The following is a 24,301-nucleotide window of genomic DNA, read 5'->3' on the forward strand; positions in this document are numbered from 1 at the left end:
CATGGAAATATAAGTTGAACTGCAGCTGTATGTTCGCGTATGACATTAACCCTTCACCATTGTATTGTGTGACATGTAAGACATATTGTTCTATCGGGACACATCACACAACATCCCTAATGTAGAAGATTGCTCATATCATCTCACATATGACAGAAAGCCCCGCCACCCTGTGAAAAATAATTGTGGATTGTCCTCTAGGAATACTTGTCCTTCCTTCGCTATTACTGCAGGGGGCAGGGCAGGGCTACATAACCGAGTGACTGCTCCTGCATTGCAACAGTATGACATCCAATCCAAAAATAAGACCTTGATCAAGAACATTTTTACTAAACAGAAATGCCGACTGACAAACACACAGTTTTAAAGAGTTTTAATCCACAGTAAAAGACAGCTTGGACATTAGTACAGCAAGTCGAGACAATGTGCTACATTTCATACATCTACCGTACCGTACACCTAAGATTTACAATAGTGCCTTTAAAGTCTGTTTAACCACCTCCATAACACAGCAGAAAGTCCATTCATAAACCACAGCCTCTGCTCCATTACTGCTCTATGGACACCAACACATGTACTGTCCAAGGCATTAGCAGTAGGGAATTCATAGATGGACATTCAAACTATTGTGTCCAGCTGTGTCTCATCAGGACAGACATGGAGAATACCACCTAGAGTGGGGAGTGGAATATGGGGTTATGTAAGATCATTCTATGTGGGGGGGGGGGGGGGGGAATACCATTGTGTCCCTTTGCTACACCCACAATATGGCAAGAATATTCCCCCACTATCAGCGCACTGTGCAGAAGCTTAACTTGAGATAATACATCATGCATAAAGTCAATGGGACATTTGTGTAAAATGTTACATACACAGACCTCAAGAATTCTGCCCAATGCCCTCAAGGCACACAGTCTTTCTAAACAGTGAGACCACTGAAAAGATGGTAGATATCTCTCTTGCTGTGGGCATGTCGGCTAAGAAATCCAAGCCACCCAACAATAAAACACATTCAACTGCAGTCATACAATTAAAAATGATCTTAAACAAAGCAGAGTTCATGACAACAACAAAAAATCACACACAACATACAGAAAAATCAATATTGTTGGTGTGCACGGTGTGAATGAGTATATACACATTGACAAGTAAGAGACATTCAATGATACACAAATAAAACGTTTCCTCCATAGTGAAAATTTAACGATATCCTTCTGTGCACATCTAGATTGTTCCTAGTGCATAGCAGAGAAGATTAATGTCCTTAAAGCAGATATGTAACCACAGCATAACCGGAGGGGTTTCATAATGTGTTCATGATCTCCCTGCTACCCATGACAGCCACATACAAAGAGCCAGATACAGTGAGAAACCGTGTAATGTGGCCAATATTGGAAAAAAAACAGAACAGAGCTCAGAGTCAGTTTGACACAAGATCAGTGACAGCGCTGGTGGCTCACAACTGATAAACAACAAGACCATTGCTTCATGGAGACCATATGACATTTAACATCTGATCTCTGGTGAAAAACAATCAACAAATATGGTTCTTTACCTTATATGGCCTGGGAAAAAAAAACAAGAGAGATAAAACAACAATAAAATATCTAAAATCAAGTTAAAAATAACACTGGAAACTTAATATATCTGTAGATTCAGACTTTTTTTTTTTTTCATGTTAATCCCAATCTCTGGTTGCTCTACAGGTCTTGAGTTTTGACTGGCCGAGACTGCCTTGAGAGAGAGAGAGAGAGAGACAGAGAGAGAGAGCGCGTGTGTGTGTGTGTGTGTGTGTGTGTCAGAGTTTATCAAGTGTCTTTGTTTCACAGTCCCGGTGGCTCAGTGGCTGTATTGTTCGCTTTCTTCCTTCTCTTCATCAGCAGCGGATTGGTCGAATCCTCAATGGTCTTGATTTTGACTTGCTCATAGTCCACTCTCATGGTTGCCAGGGCACTCGTCATTTCCTCCTAGTAACCAACATCCCACCGTTAGCAACACAGAAAGGATAATTAATAAAAAAAAATAAAAAAAACATGTAATGTGTACCATACCTAACATGTGTTTCATGCAACCTGGTATGGGATATATTGCTCAAGCATTAAACTGGCATTAGCAAAATACCATAGTTAGCTAATAATATCTAGCTAATAAATTAGCAAATTAGCTAATAATTCTGTCAAAGCCAAACGTGGTCACCCGGAGGCCGGGCTCACCTTGACCTCCTCCCAGACGTCCTGCTCCTCCTGCAACACGCGGCTGGTGTGAAGAGGGGTCTGAGGGACCTCCATCGACTGCTGCAGGGAGACCAGGATGACTTTTAGCACACAGCTCTGACAACACTTGAATAACATTTACGAACATGGAGGCTGAGGGTGCTTGCGCCTCCTGGCCTAAAGGGAATTTATCTCTGAAGGGAAGTATTGAAAACCCATCTCTTCAGGCTACATCTTAACGGTCCCTCCTAAAGACCTCTTCACCCCCACTACCCCCCTGTACAAGTTCCTCTACTGAAGACTCCTTCTTGTAGCATTGTGACTGCCTAAGGCCCCTCGTCCGAGCATTGCTTACTTTATCTTATGACGACTGATGGAAAGATGATTCACTTACTTAAACAAATGTATTTGTTGCTTAGGATAAAGGTGTCTGCTAAATACCATACATGTAAATGTAAGCAATCTCTGAAAAAACACGGAGTGGTGCTTACATTAATCCAGGGGTGGTTCATGAACTCTGTGATGCTCATTCTCTGGGCGGGCTCTGTCTTCAGAAGGTGGCGGATCAGCTGCTTGGCTGAGACAGAGCACACACAGGAAATGTTAAGACATGATGACGGGTTCACAAAGTCCCACAGTACAACAGCATCATCATCATTATCGGCATCAGTGTTGTCTTTCTCTGATCATGCTCCTCACCAACACTATAATCAACACATGATGACTATTCTCTTCATCACTGTCTTCTACTGATATTGTTATTTCAGTGCATCATGACCCTTCCTGTTCCTGCCCCCCCCACCCCACCCACCCCCTCACCTTCCTCAGACACGTCAGACCACTCTGGGTTGGGGAACTCGTACTGTCCGTTTCGGATGCGTCTCTTCATCCCAGGAGATATGGCCAGGCCGTGGTTGGAGTAGAAGGGTGGATATCCACAAAGCCTGGAGAAAGGAGTTCAGTTGACTTTACTGGCCTTCACGCCTGCAGTTTGTTGTTTTAGACCACATGCTGCGGCGCCCGAAGAGAACAGAGTTCTCTCTCTTTATGAGGTACCACTGTGAGGACTTGATTGTTCTATGCACTTACAGGATATACATGATGACGCCCAGAGACCACATATCACAGGACTTGTCGTACTTCTCTAGACCAAGAACTTCTGGGGCTGGGATCGAGTTTAAAAACAAAAAACACGAGTTCCAAACGTGTTAAAAAAACTAATTTAACGTTTTATGAACATACATTTCAATGTCATCATGACACCTAGGGAAAACACAGACCAGGCGAGTTAGGTGTCCTTACCAACATAATAGGGAGTATAGCAGGGCGTTGCCAGGGAGTTGAGTGTGGTGATTTCTTTGGCAAACCCAAAGTCAGTCAGTTTGAGGAGGGCGTCGGGCCTTTTGGAGGTGTACAAGAGATTCTCTGGCTGAGAGAGGAGGAACAGAACAGAAGTACGGTCAGACACAAGTCAATCGTGAAAGAGGAGACGCCACTGAAAAATTTAAATGTAATCACTGCCTTCCTGCATATCCACCATATCCAGAGAAAAACATACCGGCAATCATTGTTTTCATAATTCTGTACATTGCATTTTTACATTTACGGCATTTAGCAGATGCCTTTATCCAAAGCAACTTTGTCAAATACATTTGTTTAAGTAAGTGAATCATCTATCCATCAGTCATCATAAGATAAAATAATCAATGCTCAGACCAGGGGCCATAGGCAGTCACAATGCTAGAAGGAATTATAATAAAAAAATAAATAATAATAATAAAAGAAAAAAGTTAACAGCAGGGAGCCAGGACAGTGAAAAGCCGTGATCGAGTAACATTGGGCAATCATTGTTTTCATAATTGTAATATATGCCATTTAGCCGACGCTTTTATCCAAAGTGACTTACATTGCAGTGAGTGCATACATTTCAGTGTATATAGTCCCAGCGGGAATCAAACCCACAACGTTAGCATTCTTAAAGCCATGTTCTACCAACTGAGCCACAGAGGACCACAGTAATGTAATTCTGAACATTGGGCTTACCTTGATGTCTCTATGGGCAATGTCAAGGGCATGCAGGAACTGTATGGCTTCACCTATACTTTTCATTATGTCAGAGGCCTCTGTATAGGAGGGCAGGAGAAAGGCAAAAGACACAGAGACAGAGGGAGTCAGAGATGCATACCTGAACTCATCCATACAATGAAGAGAGGATGATGAAGTAGACAGAGAACATCAATGGACAGAGGCAAGGGGAGAACATCTCTTTACCTCTTTCTGTGAATGCTTGATTTCCTCTGTCTTGAATATGACTAAACAGCTCACCCCCATCCATGCTAAACAGAGAGAAGGCATTCAGTTAATAATAATAATAATAATATTATTATTATTATATGCCATTTAGCTGACGCTTTTATCCAAAGCGACTTACATTGCAGTGAGTGCATACATTTTTCAGTATATATGGTCCCGGGGGTGGTGTGTGCGTGTGTGTGTTTCACCCACCACTCCATGACGATGAGCAGGCACTTTCTGCTCTGGTAGAGGTTCTCGTAGACGTCCATGATGCGTACGATGTGAGAGCAGGGTGACGCCCTCCAGTGGAGCTCCACCTCCCGTCTGGCCTTTGCGCAATCTTGCAATATCTGACAAGAGAAAAACAACAAACAAATATGCTGACCAATTGTTTTTTTTTTTTTTTTTTTTTTTTTACAATGACTGACTGCTACCCTTCCACTTAAGATTGACCATAACATTCATTTGGTGTCTGATGACGTTTGGTCATCAGGGTTTCATTCAGGGATTGGAATCTGTATCATTTCACTTCAGTCCAATCCAAACTGAGAAGGCCTCAAACCATGACAGAGCGGAAACAAAACCTTTCAGAAGTACGCTACTCACTCTCCCGACATTGAAATCTGATTATGTCAGCCCAACATATATCACTATAATATAATTGCCCTCCTTCAGAGAAGCCTCAGCTGCTCTCCAGCCAGATGTAATGCAACCTAATGACTTTACTCGCCACTTTGTGAGCTCACAGACAATACCACACTGGCATGAAGTCCTTTCGGGAATCAGGCGCCGGGAAATGGAGAGCATCTCAGCTTCAAGGAGAACCGGGTATAGCCTCCTGTATGCGTGTTGTAGCCTAGCTGTGTGTCCTAGGCTAGTGGTGCTACAGCTACAGGTGAAACACTGCTAAAAACACAGCTAATGCACGCGCAGCAGGACATACTGAAACACTGCTGCACACATACAGCGACACTCAGGGGTACGGCTAATGCAGGTGCAGCAGGACATACTGTAGGCCTAATCACCTTACAGCCAGGTTTACAGCTCTTTAAATCAAAGAAACATATGCTGTGGATTGCAATTCCAATCCTCCTAAATGCACCTTTTCCAGACACTAAAAAGATTGAGTAACGCAGATGTAGCGGCTACAACTATTGATTTAAAAAGAGGGACTCTGGAATATGACGTCAATGGGAAAAGAGCGGGGTGACGCTACCAGGGATCGTTTCAAAACGGAGACGATCCAGAGACGAGAGACGAGACGATCAACTCCGGCGGGCAGCAACGGTGCGCATGCGCCGACATCTAATGAGTGCATGCCGTTGATCCGTCTTTAATTACTCCAAATATCTTTAGTAAAAGTTGCTGTGACTTCCTGACATGACGTTGTATCCCAGAGTCCACCTTTAAATGGATAATACCCACAGTCAAGTGGAGGGCAGCGTCATGGCAAAGAGAGAAGGATTCAAAGACAGTGAGAACCATAATCTAAATCTCCTCCTACTCCGAGTGTAGTACTAGCCTTACAACTAGGCCATTACCAATGCACAGTAGCTTCTAAACTCCCGGTGCATTTGCCTTGAACTCTGCAGAATCTAGAGCAAGTCAAAAGAATGTGGGGTACGTTTGAATTGGGACACGGGTGAGGCCACCGAAATAGAGTTTCCATATCTATGATGTACACTAATCAGGAATAGTTTAGTCAGAGGTGCAGGGAATCAAGAATCAGTCTTTTCTCCCTGCAACCGCATCAACAACCAACCATGAGTCACCCTCTGACGTCATTCAGTCCTCCGGGGAGGGGGCCCCCCCTCTAAATCAGCTGGCACTGCCATCTCCTCAGCATACCCCACCCCCCCACATCTCTGTCTGGGGCCACGTTGCACTGGCACAAAGCTTATCCACACAGGCAAAACAGGAAGGAAACTATCCTCAATCGTTTCTCTCAAGACATGGTAGGGCTTATTGACGAAATAGGGAAGAATGTTCTCTCCTCAAAACAACAGCTGCCACCGAGGGGACATGTGAATGAGGAGGGGAATGTTGTTGTTCATAACAGAATCTCTCACACACTTACACCCACACACTTCTAGTCATCCATCCAATCAATACCTTTTAGATCAACATATGATTCTCACTCTCTCACACTCACATGGGCGGGCAATCCCCTAACCGAAGGGCAGGAAATCCCCTACACAGACAAGAACAGGACATCCAAGGTGGAGGATGTTCATTCTGAGGAGGTCTGCACTGGTTTCTGAGGAGTACATTTAGCAGTCTCAGGACACCTTCCCCGCCTAATAAAAGCTGAGAATATCTGCGTGGAACACAGTGCTGCCGTACCAATCCAGACCTAATAATCTCTCAGTCATCTCTGGCCTCTTGCAGCAGGCTACTTTTAGACACAGGCATGTCCCCCCCCCCCCCCCCCCCCCCCCTCTCTCTCTCCAGGCTAATAGTATTAGCATGGCCGGATAGAGGATAGAAAGACAGAGATAAGGTTACCAGTGACACTCCTCCTCTCTCTCAAAGACTTGGGGTGAGATCAAAAGGATCACCTCGTCTGCGGACTTTCATAAAATGCTCACAATCTTGAGCAATACTCAATAAGAAACGTACACAGTAATAACGTGATAACATGACCATCATAAGAGGAAGGAATTCAGTTGATTCGAGGGAAAGATCTGGCACCACAACACATGACAGAAACAACTAACAATGTGTCCCTTCCCCTATTGCATAATTCCTCCCCCAAGGCAGAGGGTAAAATACAACATGATAACAAACCGCCGGTGGATAAGCCCTCATTGCTGCATGTCATCTTAAGTGGCCTGAGGGGCACTGAGCCAAAGCCTTGGGCCACTGGCTGCTACCCTACACACTTTAACAGTGTCGCCTCATCCTCACCCTTATCTACACTGCAATGTCAGGCTGTGCTCTGCATCCAAATGCTGCCAGCCAAACCCTCCAATCAGGGGAACGGTTCTGGAGGAGGGAGGGGGCCCACGTGCCTCAGGGCTGACTAATAGATCCCCGAGGAGCGGACTGAGGTAATATCAGAGGAAGTGATCTATTTTCAATTGGCTCTGCCTGCGGGCTACACTGGGGCTCAGCAGGCAGGCAGACTGCCTGCCCCGGGGGGATACGAGGGGGAGAGAGAGTGAGATGAGAAGGGGACTGTGTGAAATTAAAGGAGGAAGGAGGGTTTTCTATTGTTTAGGGCTTATCAGAGACACCTAGAAACCAGCCATCTGTTTACTTCCAAGGAGATGATAGGATCAAGGGTAGACTGAGAACAAAACAGTAAAAGTACGGTCCTTTACTAAATGAACAGTTTGATAATAAAAACAGTATCATATCTGAAAAATGTTGGCCCTTCTTGAAGAAAAAAAAAAATGTAAGACGCATCCTAAAAGAAGCTGATACAGTGGCACAAAAGCTGTAGGGAGAATGACTTAATAATAGCCTTGAATGTCAATGCTGCCTTCAACAAAGTCATCAGAATATCACTTGTGTTATGAAACACTGTGTGCATGTACAATGGGGTTTACAATGACCCAGAATATGCCTGTGTGTTTGCCTAGCCACACAGAATGACAATTTCATTTTGTGTTAAATATGCTTAGGGCTATATATTTGGGACTCTATAATGTTAGACACAAAGCTTCAAAGCTTCCACTGTCAGAGTACTTTGAAAGACTACAACAGCGTGGGTGTAGTAGAGGAAACGGATCAATTAAAAAAATAAGTAGGCCAAACAATGTTCTCACCTGTAGAAGTGACAGATCTTAGACTGAGCCAAATAATAACAGCAGAAGGTCTTTTGTTAGTTTCTGTATCTGATATAGACTAGGGTAGACTAGAGGCCAAAGCTATTTGGGGATCAGAATGACAGCTGCAGTATTACAACACCAACCAACCACTCCGGCAAAGGAAAGCCCTGGTTGAAAGCAATGTTGACACTCTGTGGCTACCAACTTGTCATATACTTTACCTTGCCCTGCAATGTATATTGAAGCAGGAACAGACTCATTCAACTTCAAAAGCACCTGACTTAGACAATGCAAGTGAAAGGGCAATGAGGAATATGACTTGCTCTTTCAGCAATCACAAAGGTCATGAATGAGTCTTGAGGTTGTTTTCTATTGAACAAACCTGAGTTTGACTTCAAGAAGCCAAGGAAGTTGAAGATCAACAGGGGTGAAGTGAGTTGAGAATCTATAGTCCATACGCTAACCTACTTGCTCATTCTGAATCCAATGGTTGTACACTTTGGGTGTTTATTCTGCAGTAAGAGTTCTCATATGAGACTTTCTGAAGGAGAAATAAACAACTGATGTAAGACCAAGTTAATGTATCATTTACTGTCAGCACTCGCATCCCTACCCTAGCACCACAACAATTACAAGTCAATTTACATGAAAGTAAACCAACAGTGCAGGCCCGCTGTATGCCACAACATGGATTATGACTGTAAATTGTAGCAAATTTGCAAATGACAGTTGTAAACTCATTCCCATGTCACTCATAAAATGGAATAAAAAAGTGGATTGCGCCCTTTGGCAAGCGTACAGTCAGAAAGAAAGTCGCTCATATTGCACAACAATGGCAATGCACGACCATAATTGGTGATTCATCACTGAAATCACAGCGAAATCACTGAGCACTTCAAACGAATATACGGAAACAAATCACTGTTCCTCGAAATTCCACGATAAGACAGAACAAACCGCAAGAGTAATATCAAAGGTTACCTTCAGTGCATATTTCTCTCCACCTCCTTTCTGAAATATTTCCAAAACTTTGCCATTTATGCCCATTCCAAGGACCTGACTTGTAACTTTGTAATCGTCAGTTATGGCATTCTTTTTTATCTGAAGAGGGTTGTGGGGTTTCACGAAAAACTGAGGAAATGGGCCAGAGTTCAGATTTGGCGCTTGCTGCGGGTTCGGGAAAGCCGGTTGGTTCTGGTTCGGAGCGTTCGATAACATTGTTCTGCTGTGGTTTGACAGCGCGGTGGAATTAGAAAAACTAATTGATTAAAATTGGTGAGAAAAAATAAAAATGTGCGTTTCCTTTCTGGTTTGCTAACGTTAGCTACCTGCCGGTATTTAGTTGCACTAGCATGCTAGCTGTACATAGCCCGCGACGACAGTCAACAATGTAATAAAATACATTTGACTTGAGTAAAAGCTAACAACTCCATGAGCTGTCTCTAATGTTCAGCTTACAGTGCATATTCATGAAGTTAACATGCTAGCAAAGTTCGCCAGCTAAACAAACTTGTCTTGACTTCAGTACAGTTAGCGACTCACTGCCACCTGCACTGAATCTTGCCAGGCACCATCAGAGACGGGAAGAGGGCTGCTCTTTCCGATTGACCGGCCGCTCGCCGTTTTTGTTTGCTGAAGAAGTCAGTTGTTTTGACAGGCTCTCGATTATTGCTAACTATCTCACCAACAGACTAACTCTAGTTCACACGCTGTCTGAAAAGGTACCCAGACGAAACGACTTTCAGGGTTGTTTTCCTCACTCTAGCCAGCGCTAACCATGACCTCACTCGCTCGGAGCCGGAGCCAGAGATTGGGTCGTTTTAAAGAGACGCATCACATCAGACAACAGATAGTCCCTCCCTGGCCGCTTCGAATGAGGACACAGGCGGGAATCAAATCCATGCTTAGATATCAAACAAAAGAGATTGATCAGATGTCAAAAGGTCAAATAATGATCTTTTTGACATTGTTGCTATTGATGGTTTCCTTCATCACTCTCGCGTCATTCCTGAAATGGCCTATTGATTATCAGTGTCACACATGGTGTCCCTCTAATTAATGACAGCTGGTTGATGAGATAAGAATACAAGACCAGTGCAGTGTGTCTTTTGTCCTTAGTCTGACTTTGTCATATGTGTTTAAATTAATTGCTAGTCAATTTCCCAGTGGCAGAATTGGTATCAACTTGATTGAACAGGACATATAGGCTATGTTCCCCTGTTGGCATTTGTATTGCCCTGAATAGCCTTTTACCACTACCACAGGTCATGATGCAGTATTTGTATTGCTTATAACTTTATACCTCTTGTCACAAAGTCAGAAGGTTTGAAATGTCTGCTGTGGAACTAATTTGCTGCCACGACTATCCTGCCGGAGGTATTTTGTGTTGCACCAAAATGGTCGCGCCGCTTTTCATTGCACAGTGGTGTGGCTTAATCAAAATTTGACTGTGTGGATGATTATTAAAAAAAACACTATACATATAAGTGACCACAATTAATGAATGGGAGCCTGAATTCACGACAGAGACGTGTCCAAGATGTTTGCGAAAGCGTTTCGTGTCAAGTCCAACACAGTGATTAAAGGATCTGACAGGTGAGGAATGAGATGAGTGACAGCAACTCATGACGTTTCAGGGAGTGGATTCAGATAAACTGGTTCGAGTTTAGTTGACACTCCATTGCACATTATCCTGAGTGCCACGCTTGACTTTACATGTACGAAATGCTTAATTCCAAACCACCACCGCTACAATAACTCCAGACGGGCAAACACTGGGGTTCGTATGAGTCGGTAGGCCTATTAGATATGCCAGCTGGTAGTGGAACCTGACCATTTTAATGTTCACGATGACTGTAGGCTACTGCAGCAACACATGCTGCTGTCCTTTCATCAGTTTCTACTTTTCACACTCATCCAACTTGCTACATGTAGATGGTTTTAATTCACTAGTCCTTCTCAATGTGCAGAGCTGGCCCCTTCTGCCATATCAGTGAATAAAGTACAGTAACACATTTTGTGTGCGTATGGGAATTAAAGTTTAGATAAGACTAATAACCAGACAGGTACAATAACCAGTGATAACCAGACAGGCCTACATTGCAACATTTTATATTGCTTATTTTCCCGCTCTAGGAGGAAGCTCAAAGCTGATATATCTACTGCCTTTCCATCACTGTCTGCTGAGGAGCTGTCAGAGCTGGTCCCAAACAAGGAGGAGCTGAATGTGGTGAAGATTTACGCACACAAGGGAGATGCAGTCACCCTCTATGTGCTTCACAAGAACCCAGTGTTCTTTGAGCTGGAGAAGCGTATCTATCCTACAGGTAGGGTTAGTGTTAGTCTCAGAAGTGCATTGAAGAAGTTGTATTGTGTATGTACAATGAAAGGGAAATCTCGACTGTACAATAAACGGAATGTTTCTATTCGTTGTTGTTTGTTTCTCAGTGTACACGCTATGGCGCCATCCACATATCTTGCCAGCGTTCACAACGTGGCCTGCAGTGCTGCAGAAGTTGATTGGAGGGGCAGGTACGTTTATTCGCTTTGCGTGTATTAGAACTGGACTTGAGCTGATCCGTAAGTGATATGAGTAGTCATTGATGTGCACTGTTGGACCTTTTCCACTCCTCCAAAGACCTCATGCTGCCTGGAGTGGTCGTGCCCCCAAGTGGTGTCCCAGAGGTGAAGAAGGGTGACTGCTGCTCTGTTACAGTGGTTTGCAACAGGTACGCTAAAAACGCTGGTTTTTCTTTATTTTTTTTAAATTATTTTCTACATTGTAGATTAATATTGAAGACTATGAAGGAACACATATGGAATTATGTAGTAAACAAAAAAGTGTTAAACAAACCAGAATATGTTTTATATTTTAGATTCTTCAAAGTAGCCACCTTTTGCTTTGATGACAGCTTTGCACACTCTTGGCAAGTTTGTGTCCAAACTTTTGACTGGTACTGTATATATTTCCTGTCTAAGGTGCCAGCTCATTTGAGTTTGGGCTGCTTCAACAGTCCGTTCGTCATGACGACGGGGCAGCCTAAGTTCTGAGAAGGGATGGCAGTGGTGCCAATGCTACATTTGGCCGACTTTGTCATAAACAGAAGGGTTGATGTCGGGGTTGTTTGGTTCCAGGGCTCCTGTGGCGATGGGCACAGCCACCATGTCCAGCGCAGAGATGCGGAGCGTGGGCATGAAGGGCAGAGGGGTGTCAGTCATCCACACCTACATGGACAGCCTGTGGTGAGTCTCTGGTCATCCATTAGCAGAGCAGAGCTGTACCCCATGGTACATGATGGGTCTTTGAAAGTGGAGCAAGAATCCCCACATCCCCCCTGATTACCACCACACATTATTGTTCATGCTACCTTCTTAGATTTAGAATGATGAAATTGAAAAAGATTTATTTCCTAAACTCTTGTTTTTTGGGTGGTTGTTTTTTTCAATGTCACTCTGTTAGGGCGTTTGGAGACAAGTCCGGACCTCCCTCCATCCCAGATCTGGACAATGTGGGTATGGAGGCGATGGAGGGAGAAGGTGAAGACGAAGATGAAGAGGAGGAGGAGGAGGAGGATGATAAGGCAACGGAGGGGGTTGAAGAGGAACCGTGTCCCAATTCTGATGGTGACCAGCAGGCCACGGACACACCCTGTCCCAGCATCCAGGAGCTGAGCCTGGCTGAGAAGGAGGAAGAGGAGGGGGAGCAGGGGAAGCAGGAGGGAGACTTGGTGGATTCTAGAACACCACAGGGTAACTATATTCGGGTTCACTGAAAATCCAATGGAGACAACTCTGGCTCTTATCATGACTCTGTGTGTTGAGGCTCCAAGGACAGTTAGAGCTCTGGTATTGTTTTCGCTTTGGCGCTACTTCTGTTATTCTGTTGCTGTGGTGCTGTGCCGTTGTTTTGCTCTGGTATTCCTGGGGCCAAAACAATGTAATTGTTTGGAAAGAGTTGGTACAGTTGTATCAAGCACTTGATGGCAAATTTGTTTGGTGGTTTGGTCGTCTGTGGCACAGCTGGTAGAGCATGGCGCTAAGAACGCTTAGGTTGGGGGTTCGATTCCCGCTGGGACCATATATACTGAAAAATGTATGCACTCACTGCAATGTAAGTCGCTTTGGATAAAAGCGTCAGCTAAATGGCATATATTATATCTTTCTGTGGTATCTTATGCATGAAATAGCCATGTACTGTATTGACAAACGGACAGAGAAAATTATACACATGATACATCAGACATATTCCTGTGGTTGTACAGTCTTCATAGTGTGTCTGCCCTGGCTTCACAGAGCAGATGGATGCCCTTCTGCTCCAGTGCTTCCTCCATGCACTCAAGAGCAAGGTGAAGAAGTCAGAGCTCCCCCTGCTGACCAGTACCTTCCTAGGCAACCACATGTTCTCCTGCTGGTAAACATACTGCTATCATGGTTAACTGCGTAAACAACGATGCATTTTAACATACACTGAAGATAAGAGTCTTTAATTGAGCACTGATGACCATTGTTTATTTTGCAGTCCGAGTGGAAAGCAACTTGACATCAAGAAATCCAGTTATAAAAAGGTAACTTGTCCTGTAATAAGTGATGGTATGGTAAGATACAGGAGAAGAAAAAAAAAAAGATTTCAACCTCATATATTACTGAGCCCTGAGGTATCACTGTTTTGTCCAACAGTTATCCAAGTTCCTGCAAAGTATGCAGCAGCAGCACAACTTGGTGCGTGTGAAGGAGCTGAGCAAGGGAGTGGAGAGCATTGTGGAGGTGGACTGGAAGAACCGAGAGTGAGTCTCCATCTTCTCCCATATCATAACAAGTCGCTGGCTCAGCATTCAGACTAAAAAGTTGGGACCACAATCAAAGTCACTGACAATGTTGTGTTTTTGTCCTCAACGATTTGGAATGAACTTACTGCATGTAGACTGCGCTCCTTCTGCGCCCCAGAGGATCCTGGTATAGAGGAGGCCGCAGTGGAGGTGGGAGGGGAGGGGGAGAAGCCATACCATCCCCCTGAGATCACTACTCTCTACGCTGTGTCGGCTCGCCTGGAGCCTCTGTTTGAAGAGGCCAAGAAGAGGTGTGTGTGTGTGTGTGTGTGTGTGTGTGTGTGTGTGTGTGTGTGTGTGTGTGTGTGTGTGTGTGTGTGTGTGTGTGTGTGAGAGTGTGAGTAAGTGAGTGAGTGAGTGAGAAAGAATCATCTATGTTGAGATACATTGCGCTTGACTGTTATGTTCTCTCCCAGGAAAGGGACTGTACTCCAACCAGCAGAAGTGAGAACAATCATTACTGAGTATGTCAAGAGGAACGAGCTGGTCGATGACAATAATAAAAAGTAAGGCAATGCAATAAAATATGGCTTAGATTTCACTCAATTAAAATGATTTATGGCATTTAATATGGCGGAGTTGTCAAGGAGATGTAGAAGTATTGCAACCCAAGATGTTATCTAATCAAGATTGGAATTACGAACGATATTTTGTTAAGATACTGTATTTATCTACGATCTAAATGTCTTGTCTGAATCTTCCCTCACAGTTATGTTACCATTAACCCAATCCTCTGTGACTGCTTGCTGGAGAAATCAGAGTACCAGGAGGTGGAGGCCCTCAAGTGGGATGACCTCTTCAGCAGGTAAAACCGCTCCCTCTTTCCCCTCCCTCTTTCCCCTCCCTCTTTCCCCTCCCTCTTTCCCCTCCCTCTTTCCCTCTCTGCTAGTCTAGGGCCCCTCAACAAGGGTCTTGCAATTGTGCAAGGGCATCACCTGATGTTGAATTGAGTCTCAACAGCGCCATCTTGTGTTCACAGGGCACTAGACAAAATGCAGCATTGCCATCAGCTGGTGATCCCTGGCCAGAGGCCCATCATAAGGAAGGGCCACGTAGAGCCCATCGACATCACTGTGGCCTCCAGGGGCTCCAACAAGAAGGTGCTCCCATGTTTGCATATGCAGGCTTTCTTTTTCTAACCACGTACATTTTAACGAACAAAGCTTCAGACCTGCAGTTTATGACATAAAGCCTGTTAATTAAGTGTTTTTCATCAATATGAAGAGCATCTTGCCAAAAGCCAGATACAAATTATTTACCTGATTAATGACGTTTCTACCTATTGGTCTTGTCACGGTTGTTCAGTCCTGTGCCCTGCAGCTATGCACAGTGTGTGGTTTGATTTAAAACCCCCCCATCCATCCATCTTTCTTACAGGTGACCCTAATTAAGAACCTGGAGGTGTACGGTCTGGACCCCACTGCTGTGTCAGCCGCCCTGCAGCACAGAGTCCAGGCCAGCGCAGTCCTGCACCCCGTCCCTGGTTCCAAGGACAAAGTTCTGGTCCAGATCCAGGGCAACCAAGTCCAGCAAGTTGGCAAACTGCTGCTAGGTTTGCAGACCATGTCCTCTTTGACACTTTACACAACAAGAAAACTGCCTGTCACTGACTTTGGATGTGTATGTTTTTTGTTTACGGCGTGTTCATAATTTCTAATGTTTTCCTACTTTGCTTTGCAGATCAGTACCAAATCCCTCGCAAGTATGTCCAGGGACTAGACAAACCTCCGACAAAGCCTGGCAAGAAGAAATAGCAGAACCTCATCATTTAATTCACTTTATAGATGTGTAAAAACAACAACAACAGCTGTTTATCATTCATGGAATAAAAGGCTTTACTTTTACAACTTGCAGGAGGTGATGGATGGATAGTCATTAGTGAGACATTGTACTGGTTCCAGACTGAGACTGTTGTTTCACTCTGAGATGAGGTGGTCCTCTGTGGCTCAGCTGGTAGAGCATGGCGCTAACAACGCTTAGGTGGTGGGTTTGATTCCCGCTGGGACCATATACACTGAAATGTACGCACTCACTGCAATGTAAGTCGCTTTGGATAAAAGCGTCAGCTAAATGGCATATATAGGTGTGAGTCAGAAAATGACCAGGCCAAATCATCATCATCATCATCATCATCCTTTGAGACAGCATCAGCAGGGTCGAGTCATGAGTTTCCCACATGGCTAGGGAGCAGGACTCTGTGATGGGGCTTGTTTCGTGTTGTGCCGTGTGCAAATACCCTGGCACATGCCCAAGAACCGGAGAGATGCCACCAAAAAAAGGCTGCAAGAAGAAGAAGAAGAAGACTTCAGCAGTAGTGAAATCGATGTACTGTTAAATAAACTTAAACAAAGTAAACGTGATTTTCCAGAGCGTCAGTACAGGCGATTGTGTGATCTCTAAAAACGCGTTCTCTGCGTGAGGCGTGGACGGCCAAAGCATCTAAGAGCAGTATGTAAGCCATTCAGAAACTGAACATACGCAATATCATCCAAGGGTCTTTATAGTCTTAATTGGGATCAATGGGCCGATAGTATTTCTTTAGCCCATGAATTTAATAATCCAATCATTATAATTACTCTAAAACATGATAATCTAGATTTGATTATATGATATTCATGCGTTTTTTTATGTTCCTCAAATTTAAAACATATGTTTCCTTGCATTGGACAAACAATGTGTGCACTGATTTGTGTAGGATTTCTATTAACTTAAAAACAAATAAACATTGGTGCTGAGGAATATAGGCCAACAGTACACATTTTTCCTCGTATTAGAACATATTCCAAGAAACAAAGTACTTTATTATATTGCAAATCCACAAGGCTTTTTAAGAACGTGGCACATGGAGTGCCTTGTTAACAGTCCTTGTGGATGTGCCAACAAAGTTTACAGTATCTCCCCTACAGGGGAGGAGGGATGGAGCAAAAACCCTGCCTGTTTTGCTCTGCAACTCAGAAAGCGATTACGTACCCACCTCCCTTGTGCCATTTTTTTTGGGGGGGGGGGGGAAATGATTATCCTTAATAAATCTGTTCAATACTATTGTGACAACAGAGTCTCAGCTACTACCGAATACCCTGGTGACAGAGAGAGTGATTCATACAGACCAGGGCTGAGCAGGGTTCATGCAGTGAGTAAGTGCAGGTGTGTAAACTGTAATTATGTCACATGCTTAGTAGCTGAGCTGTCAAACTGCCATAATGTAGTGTTGCTGGTAAGACATCAACAATGGGGAAGTACAATAGTCAGGTGTTGGAGTGTTGCACTCAACCCTTCCATCAAATTGTGAAATTCCTTTCAAAGCTCTGCAGAGGTCAAAAGTTTACACTGCATTATTTAACATGGTCAGATGAAAATGTAAAATGTCCCTTCGTTTTAAGTTGTGAATGTAAATGAAGATGTGTATATTAATGATGCATCCAATGTTCGTGAAGTACAATAGTATGCTCAAAAAAGAGAAATACATTCTATTGGATTAAAGTTAGATTACTGGTTTTATAAGTAATACATGGGAAATACTTTGTCCCTGTAATTGTATGCTCTGAAATACATTTGACATATTACACAAATAGGACTTTGTGAAAGATGAACATTTGAAATGCCGTTTGACCTCGTTTTATTAATGTGTTGTATATTGTAGGTTTGAATGATATTTATTTTCGGTATGTTTGCGATCCATATTCAAAGCTGAATGGCACATATTCACACTATGGACGGAGGGTAAGCCCATAAATTATGGACTATATATACATATGGTCTTGTGACACCAGTTCAAAATAACTTTTCTATCTGGCCTCTGTTCTCTCTGTCTCAATTGTCATTACCTTTAGTTTTCTATGAATTGGTTTTTATATTTTTATATATATATATACATACATATATACATATACATTAGTCTCGGAGTAGGTTCCGGAAACTGATCCTATCTTATTCAACTGCAGCATAGCTAGCATATAGGATGTGGGTATATAGTACAAAATAATAACATGGCCTGTCAATAACCCTAACCATGAAATAACAAAACAAGTCTTTGAAGCAGGATTTAAGCAAATATCAGACAGTGATCCATCTCAAAATATTTGTTGTCGTTACAAACCAGATAGGATGTTTTAATCCTCTGCACATGTTTTAGGAAATTAAAAAGGCTCCTTCCAAGAATGGAGCTCCCTCTCTATCATGCATTCAGCCCTGCTTGTTTGCGTAGCGACTGGAAACCTATTATAGGAAATTAATTCTGAAATCTCAACGACAGGGGCAAACATTGCATGTATATGTGTCATGAGTTGTTAACGTTGAAGGGATGCTGTTATCCTACTTTTACAGAGCAACAAATGAGTAAAATACACACCAACACTAGCCGGAGAGAAAATTCAAAAGGTTTTATGGAGTTTCTGGTCAATTATAGATGTCTGAGGGGAGCACTTAACCCATAAAACCATTTATGAATGCCGGCTATGAGGACTAATTTTCCACTGTTATGAAAACCTGGGGAAGTACCGTTTCTGTGACTTCATCCAAGTACTTCGATACTACAGATGGAAAATAGCAGGAATGCTGCTAGGCAGGGTTTTGCTAGTGTTATTAGTCTTGCAATAGGAAAAAAACAGGCTGACACAGGCCACGAACTCTTGACGAAACTTGGCCTGGGTGCATGCGTACAGGTACATGTTGACGGCCGCATTGCTCAGACTCAGCATGCTTCCGATGTCGGCAGCCACGTTGATCTCCAGGTTGTAGTCATTACGGTCCGTGCCGTAGAAGTGGGTGGTGCGTAGGATGATCTGAGTGATGGAGCGAGTCACAGACAGCAGCACAAAAGTCATGGACACCGTCACCAAGAGCACCACCGACTTCTTCTTCCTGGAGCGCAGCAGAGGTATCACCTTGTAGGCCCCGGAGGTCACGTCTGTAGCGAAATGGACCCTGTTACTGAGGGAGATCTGGCGTAGGGTCAGACCGTTGAGGGTGAGGATGATGAGAAAAGGCAGGATGTAAGACAGCAACGTCTGGGCCCACACCAGGGCATGCACAAAATAATCCGGGGCCTCATATTTGTAGATACAGGCCCACCTGCTCTGGTTGTGATTATAGACTGAAGCATTGGACCAATAGTATGGGATAGCCAGCAGGTGACTGAGGAGGAAGACGGTGCCGATGGCCCATAACGCACAGCGTGCGGTGCAGAGTTTGGTCTTGATGCTCCAGGTGTGTATGGCCACAAAGCGCTCGGCGGTAAATACCACCACCAGCCAGGTGGAGGTGTTGCTGGCTCCGTAGTTGACTATGTCCCTCAGGCTGCACCACGGCTCCAGGCTCCAATATGGCTGCGCTTGATGATATTTGATGGTGAGCTCCAGAACCACGATGAAGACCAGAACCAAGGTGTCCGCTACAGAGATGGCCATCAGGTAGAAGGTGCTGGACCTGGAGAGCATGCAGTTCCTCCGCCAGAAGATGAGGAAGGTGATGATGTTGGCTGGAAGAGGGATTTATGCCGTTATGGGTTTCAAATTTGGAAGCAAATCAAATTTAATTATCCCTGCTTACTTCCAAGCATATATTAATTCATGCAAAGTCAGTCATAATTAGACAGAAGACCGATGATTCATGGATATGTACCGTTTTGTCTGATTTTGAATAACAAGTTGCGTTCCTTTGATTGCGAACATAAGATGCATTTTACCCCCATAAAAGTGCCCAATTAGGAGTAATCCAGCCAATTATGCATTTGAAGCATACACAATGTCATCAATTCCGAGAGCTAGTATTTGCTAACTAGCAGCAATACCTCTGGTACTGGTATACTCACATGGGATTCCCACAGCAGCCAGGACAGGGTAGAACACCCCCTGCAGGGTGACCATCCAGTGTTTCTCTTGCGTGCTCATGTCTTTACCCGCCGCAGATGGAATTACAGTACTACAGTAGAGCCATCATCCAGTAACCCCTCTCCTGTCACCATCTCCTGTACATCTCAGTGCTTCAAGTCAGGTATCCTACATCACTGTCCAGGAGGAGAGAGTGAGCCAGCCCCCACCCCCCCCACCTATAACCACCCCACTCCAACCTAGCCAAGTGTCTGTTTACCCCTTGTTAATCATTACACCATATTGTCCTCAGACGCTCAGGCATGATTATGGGTTGGGGTTGGCCACCTGAGGATTTCCCACACCTGAGGTAAATCTCAACCATATAAAGTTGTTTGCTTACCCTACTAGTCTCCTTTCCTTCATCTGCTCCAGGATACAGTGATCATTCTGGCACGATGGGAATACATTATTTGGCTTAAATTGGGTTTTTATCCTTAATTATGTTTTTGTTGTTTGTGTATTGCTCTTTTTGTGTGTTTGAGATTTATTGTCCATCAAAATTCATTCATTCACTATGCAGTGGTCACTCTTCTTTCATGACTCACCTGTACACCCCTCATTCGTTACCTGTTGTTGCTGCTGTATGCCTCACCTGTACACCCCTCATTGTTGCTGCTGTATGCCTCACCTGTACACCCCTCATTCATTGACCTGTTGTTGCTGCTGTATGCCTCACGCTGATACACAGCTCACTCAGGACACTTACATCGTTTTAATACGTTTAATTAATATGGTAATACATTAGGTTTGGCGTAATTGGATGGCTCCACTCTGATATGGCTCCTCCCCTGAGTTAAACAACATCAAATACAATATTATAAGGCGAGGGCCCATAAACTTTTCAAACCCCCCCCCATAGGTATATAAACACACAGAGCGAACCTGCAGGTGGAAGCTGGGGCGGTGGGTGGGACGACCAAAATGTGTTTAACCACGGTGGAGTGTTGCATAACTCAGCCCTTTCAGCCTAGTGCCATGAACATATGATGTGTTTCTTCTTTTCTTTTTTTTATATATGTTTTTTCGGGCATTTCTGCTTGTATTGGGATAGAGACAGTAGAGATTGACAGGAAGGATGGGTGAGAGAGAGGAGGGATGACATGCAAGACGTGTCGAGGGTCGGAATCAAACAAGGAACCTTGCGATTATGTGGTATGCGCATTAGTGTGCTACGCCACCAAGCGCCCCGTGATGTGTTTCTTTTTTATAGGTGGGTTCAGCTGTCTGTCACCTGACGGCCAGCTGCCCCCTCCTTAAAGTGCCCTGACTGAACGTACGTAGACTTCATTTAGTTTCTTTCTTCTTCAGGCATTCCTTGGGCTATAATTGCCTGATACCTTGTCCTGTCTGCAAGGGAATTACAACCCTGAAGAGGCTGTATCTGCTGCCCTATCTCTGCTGTGATATGAGTAAAGGTTTAAGGCTTTGGAGCCAGCCTGCCGAGAGAATAGGCCAGCACTCTATTACTTCAGTTATCTTCTAATAAATGAGCTCCATCTCTATGGATTTTACATTTCTTTGGCTGACAACCCAAGGACTATTTGTCTAGCCACTTAGTGTCTGCTCTTTCAAGTTGTAATAAAAAGCACCTTCCTATACAGATATGATACTGAAGTAATGTAGACATCAGGCACTGAAAGATGTCTTAAAATAGGGTGTAGGGGTGTACAGAGTGTGTGTGAGTATGTGCGTGCGTGCGTGCGTGCGTGGATAGCCAATAGACAGCGTTGCCATTTATCAAACTGACAACAATTGACTGACATTTAGGATGGTGATACTTAAATATCCCTACGTCAGCCTCATTCGGCATGATCCTCACAAACCTCTGCAGGTGCACCTTTGAGAGTATCCTGTCCGGCTGCATCACCGCCTGGTACGGCAGCTGCACCGCCCTCGACCGTAGGGCCCTGCAGAGGGTGGTGAAAGCAGCCCAGTTCATCAGTGGCCGTGAGCTCCCAGCCGTACAGGACATCTCCTCCGGGAGGTGCAAGAGGAAGGCCGGGAAGATAAATATGATATATCAACTTTTTAAAAATTTGATTCGATTTCACAACGCACACATGCACACAATTACAATCTAGTCCAGACACATTTTAGGAGCAGGTATTGTGAGCTTCATTCTGAGGTTGGGATATGCAGACTCACCTTTTCTTTTTCTTTCTCCTCTCATGGGTGACTGGGTGTGGAGGGAGAGGACATCTATCTGTGTCCAGTATGTGCCCAGTGGTGCAGTATAATACTGTGCTATTCTGGCAGCAGAGCAGGGAGTCCCAGAATGATCCACACCCAGGTGAGGCCATTTGTCTGGCACTGCCACGACCGGAGGGTAGATGACTATGGCACTAACATTTTGGCAGCCATGACAAACCGAGGCGTGTGTACCAAGGGAAGCTGCGCTGACACTGGCTGTGACCTTCCGGAAGAGGGTAGTGAGGAAGGATGTGTTCCTGCTGAGAGACCGCAGAGGACCGCAGTGACCTGTGGTAAAGTCACAAGGTTCAATGGGTCCAAGGTCAAAGGTTAAAGGAAGAACTTGGCGAGGGTTAGAGTGTTGTGTGCTTGATGAAAACACGCCAAGTCTCAGTCAGCAGCGATGAGTTGTTGTTACTCTTATGTGAATTTGCTTAGGCTACAGTTACATAACCAAGTATTATTCTGAACATTTCTATGATAAATAGACGCCAGATATTTCATGTTGCTTTATAATCTCATCAGATACTGGTAATGGAAAAGTTTGATTGAGGAGTTAAGTGCACTACAAGAACCAGCCAACAGATGGTGCTGCGTAAGTACTCTTGGTTGTCTCCCTTTGATCTTTTAAAAGCACACATTTAATGAGGCCACAAGCAAGGAATTTGGGAACCACTGCACCACACAGTCCTACATGGTAATTAACGTGGCTTTAAGATATCTACGCTTAAGATAGCCGGTCATTCTTCTCGTTCAAAGACTGACCCAAGGCTGTGAGTGGTGACATTGTGGACGAGGGGGAACAAAATAACATTAAGGACAATAATGATGGCTTGGGGGCGCCCATTTAGAAGGAAATAATCTCCAGATACGTGATTTCCAACTTAACCTCAATTAGTGCTTTCGTCCTGGGGTGCCCGCGCGACGTGACATTTAACATTGCGACACATACTGCACACATCCATCTGATTAGACCTGGATTGAAAGAGATTTTCTTCTCCTCATAAAACATGTTGAAGGCAGGGGGAGTACCTCGGAGGAGTGCACAACACAGGCATGCCACTGATTGAAAAGGCAGGGGAGTAGGGGGTTGGAATAGAAGAAGGAAAAAAAAAAAAAAAAAAAACATCTTCTGACACACACGCTGGTTGCTATATTAGAAGAGGAGCCCTGTTGCCAGGGAAACCAGGGTTCCGTGATCAGCGTTCTGAGCAGTAAGAGGAACCGCTGCGGAGGATTTGATGCCTCTGCTCACATCTGGGGTCATCTAATACTAAATCTAAACCTGCCCACACCCCCCCCCACACACACACACCGCCCACAAGGACAGGGGATCTACCTTAACACTGCCTCTGGAGGGGGTCCCTGTTCTCTGTTAGTCCCCCCAGGGATGCATTATGGGTATATGAGTCCATTGATAACTCCCCCATTACAGCTAACATGAATTTAACCGTGTGCACTCAGAGCCTGAGGATGTTATGTAAGGCTGTAAGCTGTAAGCTGGTCATTAGGAAAGATGTTTTTAAACATTCGTGAAATCTGTATTTGGCATACGCCTCCCAGTTGGTAGATAATGGTTATAGAAGGGGTGTCATTTTGTTGCTGTGGAGAATAAGAATATTTCTCCAGTTCCATTACACTGTGCCTTGTCTGTTCATTTTAAGAAATATTTACCTATGAAAATTGTATGAGCATTTTGATTAAACCTTTTACAGTACATGTGATTATTTTTCCTGATTCTCTTTTATAATGTTGTGATTTTGTGTGATGTGTGGTTGTAAATTGTGCGTATGTGGGGCTCACTTGTGAAAGAGACTTTCGTCTCAACGGGACTCCCTGTCAAAATAAAGGTTAAATAAACAAAATACATGACAGCTTTTCTCAAGATGTGCTTTACTTTAAAATGTGCTCGAATATTCTGTTTAGAAATAAATTCCTTTAGATCAGGATCGTCGGGATATGTCCGTTATTTTGGGAGGAAATGCTACAAACTGCATGACTGGTCATGTAACGTAGATGCAGATGACGACTGTGTGTCTCTCCTGTGTTTCTGCGTGTCAGGATCAGTGTGATTATTCACGGATGACTGCCAGCCTATATAGCCTGAGGGGATCGGGAGGGAATTGTTTTACACA

At 44.1% G+C, this 24,301-nt stretch overlaps 3 protein-coding genes across 3 annotated transcripts; 1 reads left to right on the forward strand and 2 right to left on the reverse strand.

Annotated features, from left to right (window-relative positions):
• Positions 1 to 364: 364 nt before the first annotated feature.
• LOC310808180 (MAP kinase-activated protein kinase 2-like) lies at positions 365 to 10,052 on the reverse strand. Its single transcript, XM_083674924.1, has 10 exons — positions 9,263 to 10,052; positions 4,719 to 4,858; positions 4,485 to 4,549; positions 4,257 to 4,336; positions 3,516 to 3,642; positions 3,303 to 3,378; positions 3,033 to 3,157; positions 2,705 to 2,790; positions 2,214 to 2,294; positions 365 to 1,967 (listed from the first exon to the last, which is right to left on the reverse strand). Exons 1-10 carry the CDS (start codon positions 9,497 to 9,499, stop codon positions 1,824 to 1,826), a joined length of 1,161 nt encoding a protein of 386 aa, XP_083531050.1. The 5' UTR covers positions 9,500 to 10,052; the 3' UTR covers positions 365 to 1,823.
• A 638-nt stretch (positions 10,053 to 10,690) lies between these two features.
• Positions 10,691 to 16,782, forward strand: eif2d (eukaryotic translation initiation factor 2D). Its single transcript, XM_083674822.1, has 15 exons — positions 10,691 to 10,876; positions 11,417 to 11,607; positions 11,729 to 11,812; positions 11,919 to 12,009; positions 12,416 to 12,523; positions 12,741 to 13,030; positions 13,574 to 13,691; positions 13,800 to 13,845; positions 13,958 to 14,064; positions 14,202 to 14,357; positions 14,523 to 14,612; positions 14,816 to 14,911; positions 15,086 to 15,206; positions 15,484 to 15,658; positions 15,787 to 16,782. The coding sequence occupies exons 1-15, from the start codon at positions 10,821 to 10,823 to the stop codon at positions 15,858 to 15,860; spliced, it is 1,803 nt and encodes a 600-aa protein (XP_083530948.1). The 5' UTR covers positions 10,691 to 10,820; the 3' UTR covers positions 15,861 to 16,782.
• A 1,853-nt stretch (positions 16,783 to 18,635) lies between these two features.
• On the reverse strand, positions 18,636 to 19,994 carry LOC310808075 (putative G-protein coupled receptor 139; the record flags this gene model as incomplete). The annotated part of the gene is made up of 2 exons (XM_083674776.1): positions 18,636 to 19,582; positions 19,916 to 19,994. The coding sequence occupies 2 exons, from the start codon at positions 19,992 to 19,994 to the stop codon at positions 18,636 to 18,638; spliced, it is 1,026 nt and encodes a 341-aa protein (XP_083530902.1).
• Between the last annotated feature and the right edge of the window lie 4,307 nt (positions 19,995 to 24,301).

The sequence above is a fragment of the Argentina silus genome, assembly GCF_951799395.1.
Source record: "Argentina silus genome assembly, chromosome: 8".
Taxonomy (NCBI): Eukaryota; Metazoa; Chordata; class Actinopteri; order Argentiniformes; family Argentinidae; genus Argentina; species Argentina silus.

Coding starts and splice junctions, on each gene's coding strand:
- LOC310808180 (XM_083674924.1), bottom strand. CDS start 9,499: ATGTTATCGAACGCTCCGAACCAGAACCAACCGGCTTTCCCGAACCCG. Junction 4,859..9,262: donor GAGAGAAATATGCACTGAAG/GTAACCTTTGAT, acceptor TTCTCTTGTCAG/ATATTGCAAGATTGCGCAAA. Junction 2,295..2,704: donor TGAACCACCCCTGGATTAAT/GTAAGCACCACT, acceptor GTCTCCCTGCAG/CAGTCGATGGAGGTCCCTCA.
- eif2d (XM_083674822.1), top strand. CDS start 10,821: ATGTTTGCGAAAGCGTTTCGTGTCAAGTCCAACACAGTGATTAAAGGA. Junction 12,010..12,415: donor GTTACAGTGGTTTGCAACAG/GTACGCTAAAAA, acceptor GTTTGGTTCCAG/GGCTCCTGTGGCGATGGGCA. Junction 12,524..12,740: donor ACCTACATGGACAGCCTGTG/GTGAGTCTCTGG, acceptor TCACTCTGTTAG/GGCGTTTGGAGACAAGTCCG.